Source organism: Moschus berezovskii, chromosome 16 (assembly GCF_049115385.1).
Source record: "Moschus berezovskii isolate FMDL1 chromosome 16, NW_MosBer_1.0, whole genome shotgun sequence".
NCBI lineage: Eukaryota > Metazoa > Chordata > Mammalia > Artiodactyla > Moschidae > Moschus > Moschus berezovskii.
In genome coordinates, this window is record NC_142475.1 from 17,425,791 (window position 1) to 17,443,098 (window position 17,308).

At 39.4% G+C, this 17,308-nt stretch overlaps 1 protein-coding gene across 5 annotated transcripts in view; it reads right to left on the minus strand.

Moving 5' to 3' along the window:
* The window catches only part of RGS22 (regulator of G protein signaling 22), a 146,009-nt gene that overhangs the window by 102,002 nt on the left and 26,699 nt on the right, over positions 1 to 17,308 (minus strand). For 4 of the 5 annotated variants that reach the window (XM_055432559.2, XM_055432558.2, XM_055432556.2 and 1 more), the window contains exons 4-7: positions 13,370 to 13,591; positions 6,359 to 6,444; positions 5,563 to 5,731; positions 2,306 to 2,435 (exon numbers count right to left, since the gene is read on the minus strand). In XM_055432559.2, coding sequence (XP_055288534.2) covers positions 2,306 to 2,435; positions 5,563 to 5,731; positions 6,359 to 6,444; positions 13,370 to 13,591 — 607 coding nt within the window. The remainder of the gene's footprint in view (positions 1 to 2,305; positions 2,436 to 5,562; positions 5,732 to 6,358; positions 6,445 to 13,369; positions 13,592 to 17,308) is intronic. The other variant, XM_088844689.1, reaches the window with a different exon arrangement.

Here is a 17,308-nt window from a genome sequence, read left to right on the forward strand (position 1 = left end):
ACTGTGGTGTTGGAGAAGACTCTTGAGAGTCCCTTGGACTGCAAGGAGATAACTGTGGTGTTGGAGAAGACTCTTGAGAGTCCCTTGGACTGCAAGGAGATCCAACCAGTCCATCCTAAAGGAAATCAGTCCTGGGTTTTCATTGAAAGGACTGATGTTGAAGCTGAAACTCCAGTACTTTAGCCACCTGATGCAAAGAGTTGACTTATTTGAAAAGACACTGATGCTGGGAAAGATTGAGGGCGGGAGGAGAAGGAGACGACAGAGGATGAGATGGTTGGATGGCATCATCGACTCAATGGACATGAGTTTGGGTAAACTCTGGGTTGGTGATGGACAGGAGGCCTGGCGTGCTGCGGTTCATGGGGTCGCAGAGAGTCGGACACGACTGAGCAACTGAACTGAACTGAGAGAAAAGAAGTGCCAGCAGGGATTGGCCATATCTTCCCTGGACCTGAAGAGGATATTGGTGGCAGATGAACTAAATATTTGCTATCCTCAATAAAGAGGATCTTCAAAAAGACATGACACATTTTTAAAATGTAATATTTCAGGCTGATAATGTCAACATACAAAGGCCAAGTCTATTAAAGAATTAGAATGTGTATACCAAATGATTGTGTGTACTTTAATGTTTCATGTTGCATGGTAAAATAAAATTAGCTACCAAAGATGATGAGATGATAGATGAACAGACCAGAATTGGAGTCATATTAGCAATTTTTAAAAATTGACTATTTTATGAGAAAAATTCAATTACTACTACACTTACAACCTATCATTAAAATTACAAAATTGCATAAAGTCCTTGTGAAGACTTACAAATACAAATGGACTACATTTACAATTTTTCTAAAGATATAGTCTAGCCCTTATTTTTTTTTTTAGTCTTTCAGATATCAGTGAAATATCTGATGTCTGTGCTTTATTTCACATGGCAAATCTACTGCTCGCAAAGCCATGGATCAGGAAAACCCTGATCTATGTGGCCCAACCCCAATTTTCTCAGTAACAGATTTCAAATCTCAACAAACTGAAAACGTTTCATGATTTTAATTGAAAATATGTATAATAAATTTCCCTAACATTGAGATTAGACGTTTGTAGTCCTGTGAAAGGATAGTGGGTATACACTCAACCCCACAAACAGGGAGGGAGAGTCCAAGCCTGGCACTTCTGCTCACTGCCTTCTTGGTATCCTTTCTCTTTCTGTTCACTAACTTCACTCTCCAATTTCCTACTTCACTAGTTGGAGGCAACAGTAAAAAATCTATAAATTCTGTAATTTCCAATTAGAAAGATGATTTCCCTCTTTACACAGATTTAGGTTCAATTCTAGAGACTCCAGATTTATCACCCCCAGAGGTTTCTGGTACTTATCAAAGGAACTGTGCAATAACTTAGTGTATTGCAGAATTCCCTTCCTGAATCACATTGCTAGATTTTTTTTTTTTTTCCTCTAGCAATATAATATGTTAATTACTACTGCTTCTGAAGGGAAGGGAAGGGAAGGTGAAGTCGCTCGGTCATGTCCAACTCTTTGCGACCCCATGGACTGTAGCTTACCAGGCTCCTCCGTCCATGGGATTTTCCAGGCAAGAGTACTGGAGTGGGTTGCCATTTCCTTCTCCAGAGGATCTTCCCAACCCAGGGATCGAACCCAGGTCTCCCACATTGTAGGCAGACACTTTCCGTCTGAGCCACCAGGGAAGTCCTTTCTGGACCATTTCTGGAAGGTCCCCTTTATTTATGAAAAGTTTCTATCACCCACCAAAGTTCACCCACCCACAGGAGAAATTTATCTGCTTTTCAAGGTGAAAAATAGTCTGAACTTAAAAACAGTAGGATAACTCAAGTTCCATAAATCATTATTTACTTTTGGGAGGAGAGAAAGGTTGTACCCACTTTATTTCAAATTCTTAATAATAAAAATTTGTAAACTATAATAGGAAATAATGATAAAGCAAATATTTACTGACTATCAGGTACTAAGCACTAAACATTTTATATATTCAGTTTGTAAGCATCATTAGTTTAATCTTACAGATGACAAAAGCAAGGCTACCAGAAGTGGAATAATTTGCAGGAGTCACAAACTAATAAGTATCAGAGTTGGGTTCTAAATCCCTCTTCTTTTCACTCTGCCAGGTTGTCTCTTAGAAAACAATAGAAAGTGGAGTTGCAGGAGATACCATTTTCCCCCCATACACTAAGTGTTATATATATTGTAAGTTTAGAATAACAACACCAAAAGATGTAAAAAGGAGTTCTGGGGTCATCCTTATCCTTGTCCTTTTCTGCTTACCAGAAACAGATGAAACAACTGGTGATTCAGTTTTGTCGTGGAATACACAAGATGGTAACGAAAAGGTTGGTACTGTTTGCTGATATTGTTTTGCTAAGGCAAACCAATCTTTTGTTTGAGTATAGGAGGCCTAAGAAGAAAGGAGCACATTTATTTAACCAAGATTAGCAGAATTCTTCCAATCATGAATCCGGATAAATCATTATGATAATATTCAACTTGTATAGTACAATATGTAAAGGAAAAATTATGCTGTGAAAGAAAAGAATATTGTACACAGAAAAATTCATTAGCTGAGAATAATGGTAAGGAAATTTCAATTAGATTATTTTCATATTAGATGATCAAAGGGAAAAAATGGAGCCCAAAACCCATCAAATTCTTCACTCCTCCACCGGAAGCATGCAACCCTACTTCCTGGATTCACTACAGATTCCCGCCATCTAAGTTAACTTGGCAGTCTCCATAGCTCATCAGTCTTTGGATGCATCTTTTGCCAGCTGCTCCCATTTACAGCTTTCTCAATGATTTCATGCCCCCAGGGCCCTCTGGCCAGGCTCAGTGTTTTTAACAACTCCTCCTTAATATGACAGAAACTCACTCTCAGTAGCACTGGAAACCTCTCCACGTTCAACTTCCCCTTTACCTTAGATTCTGTTTTCGCAACTTTGCTTGGATGGGATGCTTCCCAAAGGATGATTTCTGACTCACCTGCCCCTGGATGGAGTCTTCAGTTTTTCTTTGCTTTTATGTACTCCTGAGTCAGCTGATCCAATTCTCAACCTGACATGCAGCTTCAAAAGCCCCAGTCCTAAGAAACTCCATCTCAGATGCCCTGGGAAGATTCTTCTTCCCACTTCTCTTAGAAATGTCCTAACCTACTTTTCTAGGATAATCCAACTTGTTCAACAGAAGCAGTGGAGGGAGTGCCCAGCATTACACTCACTTCTCCTTTTTCCAACGAAGTCATCTTAGCCTAAGGAACACTTACAGAGGAGGCAAGACTCAAATGGAATAGAGTTGTTCCCTGACTATTATGGAGAATTAGCGGGGCAAGTCGGACCACACAACAAGACCAAAGGCAAGAGAGAGAAACACCAGGTGCCATTGGTGAAGTACTGTCCCTTTTAGAAGTAAGGTAGATAGTAGCTTTGAATCTAACTTACTTTTGTTTCCTCTTTTTCTTTCTCTAAAACCAAATCATTTACTACTAATTATATTCATTCAAAATACTTATTAAATGACTACTCTGTTCCAAGTGCTATCCTAAGCACTGAGAGGAGACCAAAATAATTAAGGAACTATCAAGGAAATAAGACCAATATACAAGACTCGTTAAATCAACTACACAGAAAGATAAGACAGCGGAAGATAGAGGAGAAAGAAGTAGTTAGCCAAATATAAAAACAGTTAACTATTCTACTTTATATTTTTAAAAGATGAGTTAATTGTTTGTGTTTAGATGGTATAACTGAAGACAAAGAAATATTACTAATTATCATAAGGATTAATACCTATCTATAGTCATGGTTTAATGATGTAAAGGCTGCAAAAATTGAACACTCAAGTTCAAAGGCTATTGAAATATATAATTCAGGTATTACTCAAGTTGACAGAAATAAATTTTTTCCATCACAGAAAATAGTAAAAGTGAAGTATCTTGGATTTTTATTTTCTTATATTTGATTCAATTTACATGTAAGGAATCAGAACTTATTCCCATAAATTGATTCTTTCCTTTGTATGTTTATGGACCTCTACCATTAGTACGTTTTTGACATCTCCAACATTATTAGAACACATATGTTATGAGAAAAAATAAATACTGAAAAATAAATATAAGAGAAAAGAAAAATGTGACTTTAGTACATCCCTGAGCATTATTCAGAGGAAATAATGGGACTGGCATACATTTTTTTAAACACTGTTGCCAAATATTGCTGATAGAACTGTCAAACTACAAAATCATATAGGAGCTTACACATGAAAAAAAATGTTCAAAAAGATAGGGTAAGGCTATCCATTCCAACAGAGATGTTTTTCTCTTGAATGACATCTTTGATCAATTGGAAGTGCCTGCCTAGAAGGCTGTGTTGAAAAGAGTTCAGAGCCAAGTCCTAGCTCAGCAGGAAAATTGCCATGATTGATCAGCAATATCTATCATGAATGGAAACTAGGATAATAGCGACACATGGGTAACATATTTGCAGTTCTGGTTTTGCAAAGAATTGTATATTGGAAACATGTTCCCAGAGAGAAGATCTGATCATTAGAAGGTAAAGATAAGCAGGATAAGTGACCCCAAAATATGCCATGACCTGGATTATTGTGAGCCGAAGGAGACCCTGACCCAGTAGACTCAAGAAAAACATTTACCTCTCCCTTAACTACCTAAAAGAATTTACAGGGCCAGGCTCAGAGAGAGCCAGTACCAGAGATAACTTTTATGTGAATGACTACCTACCTCTATGTCAGGCAAACATCTAACCAGCAAATATCTGGTCTTCTTATAGTCCTGACTTACCCTATTCCCCTCTGAAGCCCCAGGCCCCTATCCCATTCCCAAGCTCAGGATAGCTCAACTGCCCAACTTGTTTCAGGTCTCATATTCTTAAAGGGCTCCTGTACATAACCCTTTTTTTTTTTTTTTTGCCTGTAACTGTCTTATGTCAATTTTTAAAAATTAGACCAGCCAAAGCACCTACAAGGGTAGAAGGAAAAGTTTCCCTCCCTGATAAACCCAAAGACCCAACAACAGTTTTCACTATACTATGGTTCTCCAAAAGGACATTTGATTCCAGGTTAGATTCTTCATATGTACTTATACTACCCAACAATCTCCAACAGTGCAGGGCAAATTTATACCTGGCAACAGTTAAAGAGTAATGCATTTAATTACTAAAGAATAATCTTGACAATAGGGGGGAGAAGATCCAATTTATCATTGCTTTGTACAAATATTATAGATTCTAAATAATGAAAAAATTGGAATGAACAATGAAAGCCTTACTTCCCATGTGACAGTGGGCATGCTCTTCAATTTTCCATTTTCCTTTGCACACATGACAATAATAATTCAAATTACATTTCAGGTGAAAGAGTGTAGGGCAAATAAGTCAGCATAAATCCAAAAGAATTTCTGCTAAATCTACTTTGGAAGTATTTGAAAGCATTTTCTTATTCAAATGAACATCATGTCTCTAAAAAGACAAGTTTCACCAAAGTGCCAAGTCACAAAGAAACACTCAGACTTTTACCTCGCCCAGAGAAATGTAGAACTTTTTCATAAGTATAACATCATCTTCTTCAACAGGAGGAGGTGGTGGACTGGGTGGTTTTTTCAGGACCCAGGGTGAAAACTCTGTACCTAATATGATATTCATGCCTGATTCACTCCATCTTACTTGTGAAATCAATTTGGCTAACCTGTATTTCAGAAATCATACAAATTGAAATAAATTTCAAATATGGTAGAATTCAGAATAAAAACTAAAATTTTATTTTATGTATTCAAATCAATCTCCCCTCCTAGCTTTGCAGGATGATTCCCTTAGGAGCTGCTAAAATTAATGGCTTATTGATAGGATCACTAATTAATACTTATTCTGTTTTATTGTATTTTAGGAAATGGTTGTTCTAGGAAAGGATCAAATTTTAGTAAAATTTCAGACTGTTTAGGAACTTAAACTTTAAAAGTCAGGGAGCATAAAAGAAAAACTTGGCCCTGCGCTAGAACATTCTGTCTTTTTTATGACATTCATATTCATTTTTTATTACCCTGAACACAAAATACCTTCACAGAAGTAGAAAAAAGATTTAAATATAATGATCAAAGAAGCGGAATTGAAGTACATTTATTAGGTACTGTTTCTATGAAATCTCTTTGGAAATGTTAAGCAATTTTTACCAATGCTCTATGTTCTACTATATAGTAACCAAAATACAAACTCCAATGGGGTTAAAGGTACACAATTTTATTAAGAAAGTAAAGAAAAATTATTTGGGGTGAAAAAAATAATTTAAAATATATGTATATTGATGAGATTACAATACCTGTATTCAAAGTAACAATCACTTTCCAGAAATGTTGGAAGTCTTTCTTTTTTGACCCAGTGAATACCTTGTTCACGATTGAGACACTGTTAGAAGACAAGTGAAAAAGACAGTATCACAGAAAATCACCTGTTAGGACAATGATGGTCTAATCACTAGAGCAATGTTACCTCTTGCTCTTATAGGGAGCCCTGCCTCTACCTTCTATTTGGACAGGAGAGAGTAAGAACCCTGAGTCTCAAGTTTGAAGCCACTTTATCTGTTGGTACACCTCATTAATTCTCTCAACAAACCTATATCAGCTATTATCTACATTTTTACAGACTACCAAACTGAATCCAAAAAACTTAAGTATCTTACTGAAAGAGGAAAAATGGCCCCCCAAAATCAATCAGTCTCAGTATTTTCACAGTTATAAAATGGGTTAAAAATAATCACACACAAGGGACTTTTCTGGTGGTCTAGTGGCTAAGACCCTGAGCTCCCAACAGAGGAAGAGATGGTTGGATGGCATCATCGGCTCAATGGACAGGAGTCTGAGCAAACTCTGGGAGATAGTGAAGAACAGGGAAGCCTGGCATGCTGTAGACCATGGGGTTGCAAAGAATCAGACATGACTTAGCAACTGAATAAGTGCCAGAAATTCAGGATTCTGTAGGCGGCCACATAGGCATGAAAACCAACAAGATTTCCACAGAACATGACTGAGATGGGGATGGAGTCAAGATGGCAGAATAAAAGGATGTGGAGTTCACCTCTCCCCACAAGTACATCAAGAATACATCTATAAATGGAGCAGTTCTCACAGAGTGCTTGCTGTACACTAGCAGAGGACCTTGGACACCTAAAAGGACAGGAAAAATCTTCACACAACTGGGTAGGACTTAAGAAAGAAAAAAAGAAAAAGAAACAGAATGGTACCTGCATCCCTGGTGGGGAGCTGTAGGATAGAAGAGGTTCCTGCACTCAGGGAAGCCCCCTCACCATTGGGCAGATCAGCTGGGACAGAGGGGGAGCTTCAGGAGCTTGGAGGAAAGCACAGCAAGTGGTCTGTGACAGGTAGGACAGGTTAAGACCTACATGGATGTTCCATTCTGCAGCCCTGCATGCTCCAGCCTGAGTTGTGGTCTATTGATGTGGAGAGGGGCTGGGTGCTGGAACGTGGGGTTTGGAGAGTGGACACAGAGAGGAGACAGTTGTTGGCTGTGAAGAGACAGCCCGCAAGGATGGGAGTAAGGAGCTCCACAATTGGGAATGTTCATGGAAGAAGCGTGGGCTGCCAAAGAAGTAGGGCACCATTGCTGAGTGACCCACAGGAGGGGGACTGCCATTTCAGTACCCTTCCCCTCGCACCCCTGTCTCCATGGATACTAGGAGGGGCACCTCCGAGCAGGCTCGCATGCCCCACCCATCATCACCTCTGCGCCTGCCTACCTGGGCAGGGCAGATGTGCTCTGGGGCAGCCTTGGGAGGAACATGTGCAGAGGTGGGGCTGAAACCACAGCTGAGCCCCAGGGGCCATGCAGCTAAAACAGAAGAGCTGAAATCTCTCCTCATGGCTACAGGAGCTGCAGATTCACATATACCCTCAGGGTCAGTGTTGGGAACTCAGTGCCTGCCGAACGTCCAAATGCATGAGCACTCACACAGCTCAGAAGGGTCTAGTTTCAGCAGCTGTGGGCTTTGTGGGCACGTACACAAAGAGACCGGGCCAGGTCAGAATCTGGGCTGCCTCCATAGCTACCACAAAGGGTCCAGGTACACGACTACCACAATCCTGGGGCCTGACTTTGGTGGATTCACACAGGTGGCCTGGTGAAAACACAGGAGAAACACCAGGACCAATTGCTGGCAAACCAACAGTTAAGTTGGGGGGCAGGGCGCTAAAAGCAGTTCCAACAACAGTGTAATTTGTAAGCCAGCAGGACAGGTGAAAAGTAATACAAAACAGTACACTCACAGGTGAACAGCTGCAGAGGAGGAAAACTCAGTGGCTTCTCTCACAAAGGGAGTGCTCCAATCTCACCTACTATGCACCACAGTAGAAAAATGAAGCCCAAAGTTAGGACAAGGAAGAAAATAATAAATATCAAAGCAGAAATAACATGAAATAGACACTAAAGAGTAATGAAGAGTCAGTTCTTTGAAAAGATAAAACTGATAAACTTTTATCCAAACTCATCAATAATTAAGAGGTTCCAAATAAAATCAGAAAAGAGAAGTTACAACCAATATCACAGAAATAGAATCATAAGAGACTAGTATAAACAATTATTTGTCAACAACTGGACAATCTAGAAGAGATGGATAAATCCCTAAAAACAAAAAATCTTCTAAGACTCAATCATGAAGAAATAGAAAATCTTAACAGACAAATTACAGTGATTAAAAAAAAAAAAAAAACTCCCAAAAAACAAAAGTACAAGATCAGAAGCCTTCACAGGGGAATTCTACCAAACATTAAAAAAAAAAGTTAACACCTCTCCTTCTCAAACTGTTTCAGAAAATTGAAGAGGAACACTTTCAAACTCACCCTACAAGGCCAGCATTACCCTGATACCAAAACCAAAAAGAAAGAAAGATAAATAATTACAGACCAATATATCTGATAACAAAAGATGCAAACATATCCAATAAAACATAATGGCTGGGACTGCCATGGTGATACAATGGATAGAAATCCACCTTCCAGTGCTGTGGACTTAAGTTTGATCCCTGGTCTGAGAGGATTCCACATTTTGCAGAGCAACTAAGCCTGTGCCCCACAACTACTGAGCCTGCACTCTAGGGCCCACATGCCGCAACTACTGAACTCACATGTTACAACTGCCAAAGCCTGCATGCCTAGAGCCTGTGCCCTGCAACAAGAGAAACCACCATATGAGAAGTCCACACATCTCAAGTGAAGAGTAACCCTGCTCACAGCAAACAGAGAAAGACCACATGTAGCAACAAAGACCCAGTGCAGCCAAAAATAAAGAAATAAAAGCATAATGGCTGAATTCAACAACACGTTAAAAGAATAATAGATCAGATCAAGTGGGATTTATTCCAGAGATGCAAGGATGGTTCAATATCAACAAGTCAATGTGATACACCATATTAAAAAATTAATAAAAATCATATGATCATCTCAATAGATACAGAAAAAGCATTTGACAAAATTCAACATCCATTTATGATTAAAAAAATTCTCAATGAAGTGGGCAGAGAGGGAACATATGTTAACATAATAAAGGCCAGGTGACAAACCCACAGCTAACATCATAGTCGGTGGTGAAAAACTGAAAATTTTTCCTCCAAGATGAGGAACAAGAGAAGGATATCCACTCTTAACCACTTTTATTCAACATGATCTTCAAACTCCTGGCCACAGCAATCAGACAAGAAAAAAATAAAAGACATTCAAACTGGAAAAAAAGAAGTAAAACAGTCACTATTTGCAGATGACATGATACTATATATAGAAAACCCTAAAGACTACCAAACCTGGAGTAGGAAATGGCAACCCATTCCAGTATTCTTGCCTGGAAAGTTCCATGGATAGAAGAGCCTAGTAAGCTGCAGTCCGTGGGGTCGCAAAGAGTCAGACATGACTGAGTACTAAGACTACCAAAAATTATTAAAATAAATGAATTAGGTAAAGTTGCAGGATATAAAATTAATATACAGAAATACGTTTTATTTCTATACTCTAATAATGAATCACCAGAAAGAAAAATTAAGAAAACAATCACATTTATGACTGCATCAAAAAGAATAAAATACACAAGAATAAATTTAACTAAGGAGGTTAAAGACCTGTAGTCTGAAAACTATAAGATATTGATGAAAGAAATTAAAGATGAACAAATAAATAGAAAGATACACCATGCTTGTAGATGGGAAGAATTATTATTGTTAAAATGTACATTCTACAAATTATTCTAAAGATTCAATATAATCCCTAGCGAAACATTCATGGCATTTTCCCCAGAACTAGAATAATCCTATAATTTGTATGCCAATGCAGGAGATGTAAGTTTGATCCCTGGGGAGGGAAGATCCCCTGGAGTAGGAAATGGCAACCAGCTCCAGTATGCTTGCCTGGGAAACTCCACGGACAGAGGAGGCTAGCTACAGACCATGGGGTCACAAAGACCCGGACATTACTGTGTGACTGAGCACGCGCGCGTGCACACACACACACACACACACACACACAGAGTTTATATAAAACCACAAAAGACCCCAAATATCCAAAGCAATCTTAAGAAAGGACAACAAAGCAGAGGTATTATGTTCCCTGATTTCAAACCATACTATAAACCTATATTAATTAAAGCAGGATGCTACTGCAAGCCCTGAGGGGCTCTCACTTCTGATGCCTAGCACCCAGCCGCATGCTAGCTGGGTGTGACCCTATCCAGGGATAGTCCCTGATGGGGAGTTTGACTGGGGTGGCACACCTGACAAACTGTAACATAGGTGTCCTAAGGCGAGCTCAGAGAGGACAGAAACTTCCCATGGAGCAGAAGGTAAAGCTCGCTTGATCTTGATTTTTAATACAAATACAGACCATGAAAGCAGGGCCTCATGATCCTTCTGACCTTCAGGATTTTAAGCAGGAGGTCTCAGAAAAGTTACCACAGGGATAACTGATTTGTGGCAGCCAAGCATTCATAGCGAGATCGCTTTTTGATCCTTCAATGTCAGTTCTTCCTATCATTGTCATTGTCAAAAAAAAAAAAAAAAACAGACAGACATATAGATCAATGGAACAGAATAGGGAGCCAAGAAATAAATCCACAGTTCTGTGGTCAATTAATCTATGACAAAAGAGATAAGACTATACAGTGGGGGAAAGACAGTCTCTTCAATAAATGGTGCAAAAGAATAAAACTAGACCACTTTCTTACAGCATATACGAAAATAAACTCAAATGGATTAAAGACTTAAATGTAAGACCTGAATCCATAAAACTCCTAAAAGAAAACATAGGCAATATGCTCTCTGAAACTGGTCTTAGCAACATTTTTATTTTGGATCTGTTTCCTCAGACAAGGGCAACAGGTAAGCAAAAGGGACTACATCAAACTAAAAAGTCTTGTACAGCGAAAGAAACCATCAATAAAACAAAAAGGCAACTTCCTGAATGAAAGAAGCCATTTGTAAATGATACATCTGACAAGGGGTTAATATCCAAAATATATGAAGAACTCATACAACTTAACAGCAAAAAAAAAAAAAAATCCAATTTAAAAAATTGGTGAAGGAACTTAACACACATTTTTTCAGATAAGACATACCGACGGCCAATAGGCACATGAAAAGATGCTTAAGATCATTAATTGTAAGGGAAATGCAAATCAAAACCACAATGAGATATCATCTCAAACCTGCCAGAATGGCTATTTTCAAAAAGACAACAAAGTATTGGCAAGGGTATGGAGAAAAGGGAACTCTCGTGCGCTGTTGGTGGTAATAATGTAAACTGGTACAACCAGCTATGGAAAATAGCATGGAGTTTCCTCAAAAATTACAACTAGAGCTACTATATGATCCTGCAATGCCACCTCTGGGTATTTATCTGAAGAAAAGAAAAACTCAAATTAGAAAAGATACAGGAACCCCAAGTTCACTCTACCATTATTTACAATAACCAAGATAGGAACGCAACCTAAATGCCCACTGATAGATGAATGGATAGAGAAGACGAGGCATTCCTCAGCCACAGCTAAGAATGAAATCTTGCCATTTGCAACAACCGTGGATGGACCTAAAGGGCATATTAAACAGTGAAATTTAAACAGAGAAAGACAAATGTGGTATGATTTCACTTATACGTGGAATCTAAACAACAAACTAACAGTCACAACACTACAGAAACAGAATCATGGAGAATAAACCAGTGGTTGCCAGAGGGGAGGAGTCAGGGGAATGGGCGAGACAGGCGAAGGGAATCAAGCGGTACAACCTCCTAGTTATAAGACAAGTCTCAGGGATGCAGTGCGCAGCGTAGGGAACATAGTCCATAATACTGTGACAGCTTTGTAATAGTGACAGATGGCAAGGAGACTTACTGTGGTTCTCATTTCACAATGCATAAAAATATCAAAGCACTATGCCATACGCCTGAAACTAATATAATAACTGAAAAATAGAAATCTCAATTCCCAACTGCTCGACAGAACTCACATGAAATAAATTCACTGAACAGGAACAACTTATTTCATCGGGCTTTGCTTTATTGTACCTCACAGATACTTTGTTCTTTAACAACTGAAGGTTAGGGGTATCCCAGTGGCAAGCAAGTCTATCTGCACCATTTTTCCCACAGTATTTGCTGTGGGAAAAATGTCTCTGTGTCACATTCGGGTAATTACAATCTTTCAAAACTTTTCATTATTATTACATCTGTTATGGTGATCTGTGATCAGTTATTTTTGATGTTACTATACAAAGATTTGTTGAAAGCTCAGATGATGGTTAGTATTTTTTAGCAATAAAGTATTTTTTAATTAAGGTATGTATATTGTTTTCTAAGACACAAAGCTATGGTACACTTAATAGGCTACAGTTTAGTGTAAACATAATTTTTATATGCACTGGGAAACCAAAATAATTGTGTGACTTGCTTTATCACAATATTCATTTTATTGTAGTGGTCTGGAGCCAACCTGAAATATATCCAAGATATTTATATATACTCATACTTTCTAGAATGCATCTAAACTATAAAGTATATATATATATATTTTTTATACTTCCCAAAATTAACTGTACTTTCTAAATATTCAAAGTAAATCACATGAACCTTCTCATACTGATAATCAAATATCAAGAAACTGCTAAACTGGTCATTTCATATGAATAAGATGATACAGTTACTGACAAATACTTTGTATATAAGTTCAATAAAATTTAACAAATACAGTTACACTTTAGAAAGGGACACCCAAGGAATCTGATGATAATCTCATTTAATGCTTTATTTATCCAGTAAGATGTAACTCAAATATACTTTCTTACCATGATATTGTAGTTGACATTAATGGTCTCATCTTCATAAGGGGCGTTCACTTGAACAGGTTTAACATCACTTTTTCCTTTCCTTACAACATCATAGATAGGATTTCGAGGTCTCTGGTTTAGTAGAATTTTTTTCAACTGCTTTTCCAGAAGTTGTGGAGCATTGTTAACTACTTCAAAAACTCCATAGACCACATTAAATCTAACTGCCTCTGAAAAGGTCTGCAAAATAAATTTGTGGAAATGTCGTAAAAACCAGAAACTCACTGCTCCAAGAAGACTTGATACTTACATGTATGCAAACATACTTACACAAAGTTCTGTATTCTTAATAGTTACATCTTTCCTCTTAGGAGCTTGGAAATCTCTTGACAATAGGTAAGGGAACCCAAATGTACTTATGCCATGCTGCTGCTGCTGCTGCTAAGTCACTTCAGTCGTGTCCAACTCTGTGTGACCCCATAGACGGAAGCCCACCAGGCTCCCCTGTCCCTGGGATTCTCCAGGCAAGAACACTGGAATGGGTTGCCATTTCCTTCTCCAATGTGTGAAAGTGGAAAGTGAAAAGTGAAAGTGAAGTCGCTCAGTCCTGTCCGACCCTTAGTGTCAGGATATACTATGGCAGAAATTTCCTTTGCATACACCTTTCATCTCCAGGAAAGACTGAGAGTAAGAGGAGAAGGGGCAACAGAGGATAAGATGGTTGGATGGCATCATCAACTCAATGGACATGAGTTTCAGCAAACTCCAGGAGATGGTGAAGGACAGGGAAGCCTGGCATGCTGCAGTCCATGGGGTCGCACAGAGTAGGACACGACTGAACAACTGAACAGCAACAACTTATCTCTGTGCTTCTTTGGAACTAGAAAGATATACACCCTGGTCTCTGTGAAGCAACGTTATTCTCTTAGAAGGGGGTGGATTACTAGGGAAGAATGAATCGGAGAAGACGTAACACTCCTGTTGTCTCTTTCATCCCCAGGAACCATGAAAGCTAAGTCTCCCTCGCCCAAAAGGAGAAAATTAAATACAATGTGTTCTTCATTTAAGACTATTTCAACACCATTCCATTCACTGTGACAAAAAAGAGAGAGAGCGTGAAAGACAACATTTCTGAGCTTTTCTCTGTAATTACTAAATGCTGCCAACTTTTATTTAAAGTCAGTCAGTTACAGTCAGGAGTCTTGAGTTTTAATACCAGCTTGCCAATAAGTAGCTCCGTGACTTTGGGTAAATCACTCCCTAGCAAGTATATGGTGGATTGTCTGTGTCTTTTCTCATTTTGCCCTCCAAAACCAGACTCAGGTCCCTTTTTCAGAACATTAATTTATTTTAGGACACCTTCAATGAACAGCATACTCATGTAGCAAGTGTACTGAGGAGAGCCTCAATTCTTTCAAGTTTTACTAGGAGATTGCTAGATACACTATTAGTTACAACTTAACAAACAGCAGGATGTTATAAAATTGGACATACAAATATACGTGTTTATGTACAAATATCTATTATGTGTTTGTATGTGTGTGTGTATATATATATATATATATGTAACTTCCCTGGGGGCTCAGAGCTGAAGAATCTGCCTGTCATTCAGGTAATACAGGTTCAATCCCATGGACAGAAGAGCCTGGCAGGCTACTGCCCATGGGGTCGCGAAAGAGACATCACTGAGTGACTTAACAACAATATTACATGTATGTATATGTGCTGTGCTGTATACTTAGTCACTCAGTCGCATCCAACTCTTTGTGACCCCACGGACTGAAGCCCGCCAGGCTCCTCTGTCCATGGGGATTCTCCAGACAAGAATATTGGAGTGGGTTGCCATGCCCTTCTCCAGGGGATCTTCCCAACCCAGGGATAGAACCCAGGCTTACCACATTGCAGGTGGATTCTTTACCAGCTAAGCTACCAGGGAAGCCTGTGTGTATATATATATATATATACACACAGGCATATTTTTTAATGAAGACTCATCCTACAGCCAGATGGCATCTTAGGAATATCCTGAAAATGCCTCCTCCGATGGACACACTGAGTCCACAGCTACATATAGAAAAATGTCCTTGTAAAGAAGCCCAAAAGCAAAAAAAAAAAAAAAGCCTAAAAGCTGGCTGAGTGGTGACTACACATTGGGCAAACAAGATGAAAACTACATCAAACAGGGAAGAGAAGCTGGGACACAAACTCACCATAAACCCCACCCTTGGAGCAGTAACTCCAAAATCACCCCTGTAACTCAAGATCCACAGCAGCCCCATGAGGAGCAGAGGGGTCAAACCCCACATCAGGCACCCCAACTTTTAAGACCTGCACCTGAGAAATGAGCCCGATTATGAAAATCAAAGAGGTCATATCTCAGCTGAAATGGGAGACAAGAGAGAGGGGTCCTACAGTCAGTCCATAACATGAAATCATATTTAATTAAAACTAGCCCTTGAAATCCTTGAACACTGTCATAAAGTATAGTGTTGTTCTAACTTTCAAGTTAGCACTGGACATGGATTAACAGACTGGTTCCAAATAGGGAAAGGAGTACGTCAAGGCTGTATATTGTCATCCTGCTTATTTAACTTATACGTAGAGTACATCATGAGAAACGCTGGGCTGGAAGAAGCAAAAGCTGGAATCAAGATTGCTGGGAGAAATATCAATAACCTCAGATATGCAGATGCTGCTGCTGCTGCTGCTAAGTCACTTCAGTCGTGTCCGACTCTGTGTGACCCCATAGACGTAAGCCCACCAGGCTCCCCCGTCCCTGGGATTCTCCAGGCAAGAACACTGGAGTGGGTTGCCATTTCCTTCTCCAATGTGTGAAAGTGAAAGTGAAGTCGCTCAGTCGTGTCTGACCCTTAGCGACCCCATGGACTACAGCCTACCAGGCTCCTCCATCCATGGGATTTTCTAGGCAATAGTACTGGAGTGGCTTGCCATTGCCTTCTCCGATATGCAGATGACACCACCCTTATGGCAGAAAGTGAAGAGGAACTAAAGAGCCTCTTGATGAAAGTAAAAGAGGAGAGTGAAAAAGTTGGCTTAAAGCTCAACATTCAGAAAACAAAGATCATGGCATCTGGTCCCATCACTTCATGGCAAATAGATGGGGAAACAGTGGAAAAAGTGACAAGATTTTATTTGGGGGGGCTCCAAAATCACTGCAGATGGTGATTGCAGCCATGAAATTAAAAGATGGTTACTCCTTGGAAGGAAAGTTATGACCAACCTAGACAGTATATTAAAAAGCAGAGATATTACTTTGCCAACAAAGGTCCATCTAGTCAAGGCCATGGTTTTTCCAGTGGTCATGTATGGATGTGAGAGTTGGACTATAAAGAAATCTGAGTGCCAAAGAATTGATGCTTTTGAACTGTGGTGTTGGAAAAGACTCTTGAAAGTCTCTCGAACTGCAAGGAGATCCAACCAGTCCATCGTAAAGGAAATCAGTCCTGAATATACATTGGAAGGACTGATGTTGAAGCTGAAACTCCAGTACTTTGGCCACATGATGTGAAGAACTGACTCATTTGAAAAGACCCTGATGCTGGGAAAGATTGAAGGTAGGAGAAGAAGAGGACAACAGATGAGATGGCTAGATGGCATCACCGACTCAATGGACATGAGTCTGAGCAAGCTCCAGGAGTTGGTGATGGACAGGGAGGCCTGGCATGCCTCTCTGTCTATGGGATTGCAAAGAGTTGGACACGACTGAGCAAATGAACTGAACCGAACTTTCAAGAAGTTCATCATTGTGAATTTTTCCTCTGACATTAAAATGTGTCATTAATTCTTCAGTTAGGGACCAGAAAAAGTAGTGGGCTTGTGTTTAAAGCTCACGTTATGGCTCAGACAGTAAAGTGTCTGCCTACAATGTGGGAGACCCGGGTTCAATCCCTGGGTTGGGAAGATCTCCTGGAGAAGGAAATGGCAACCCACTCCAGT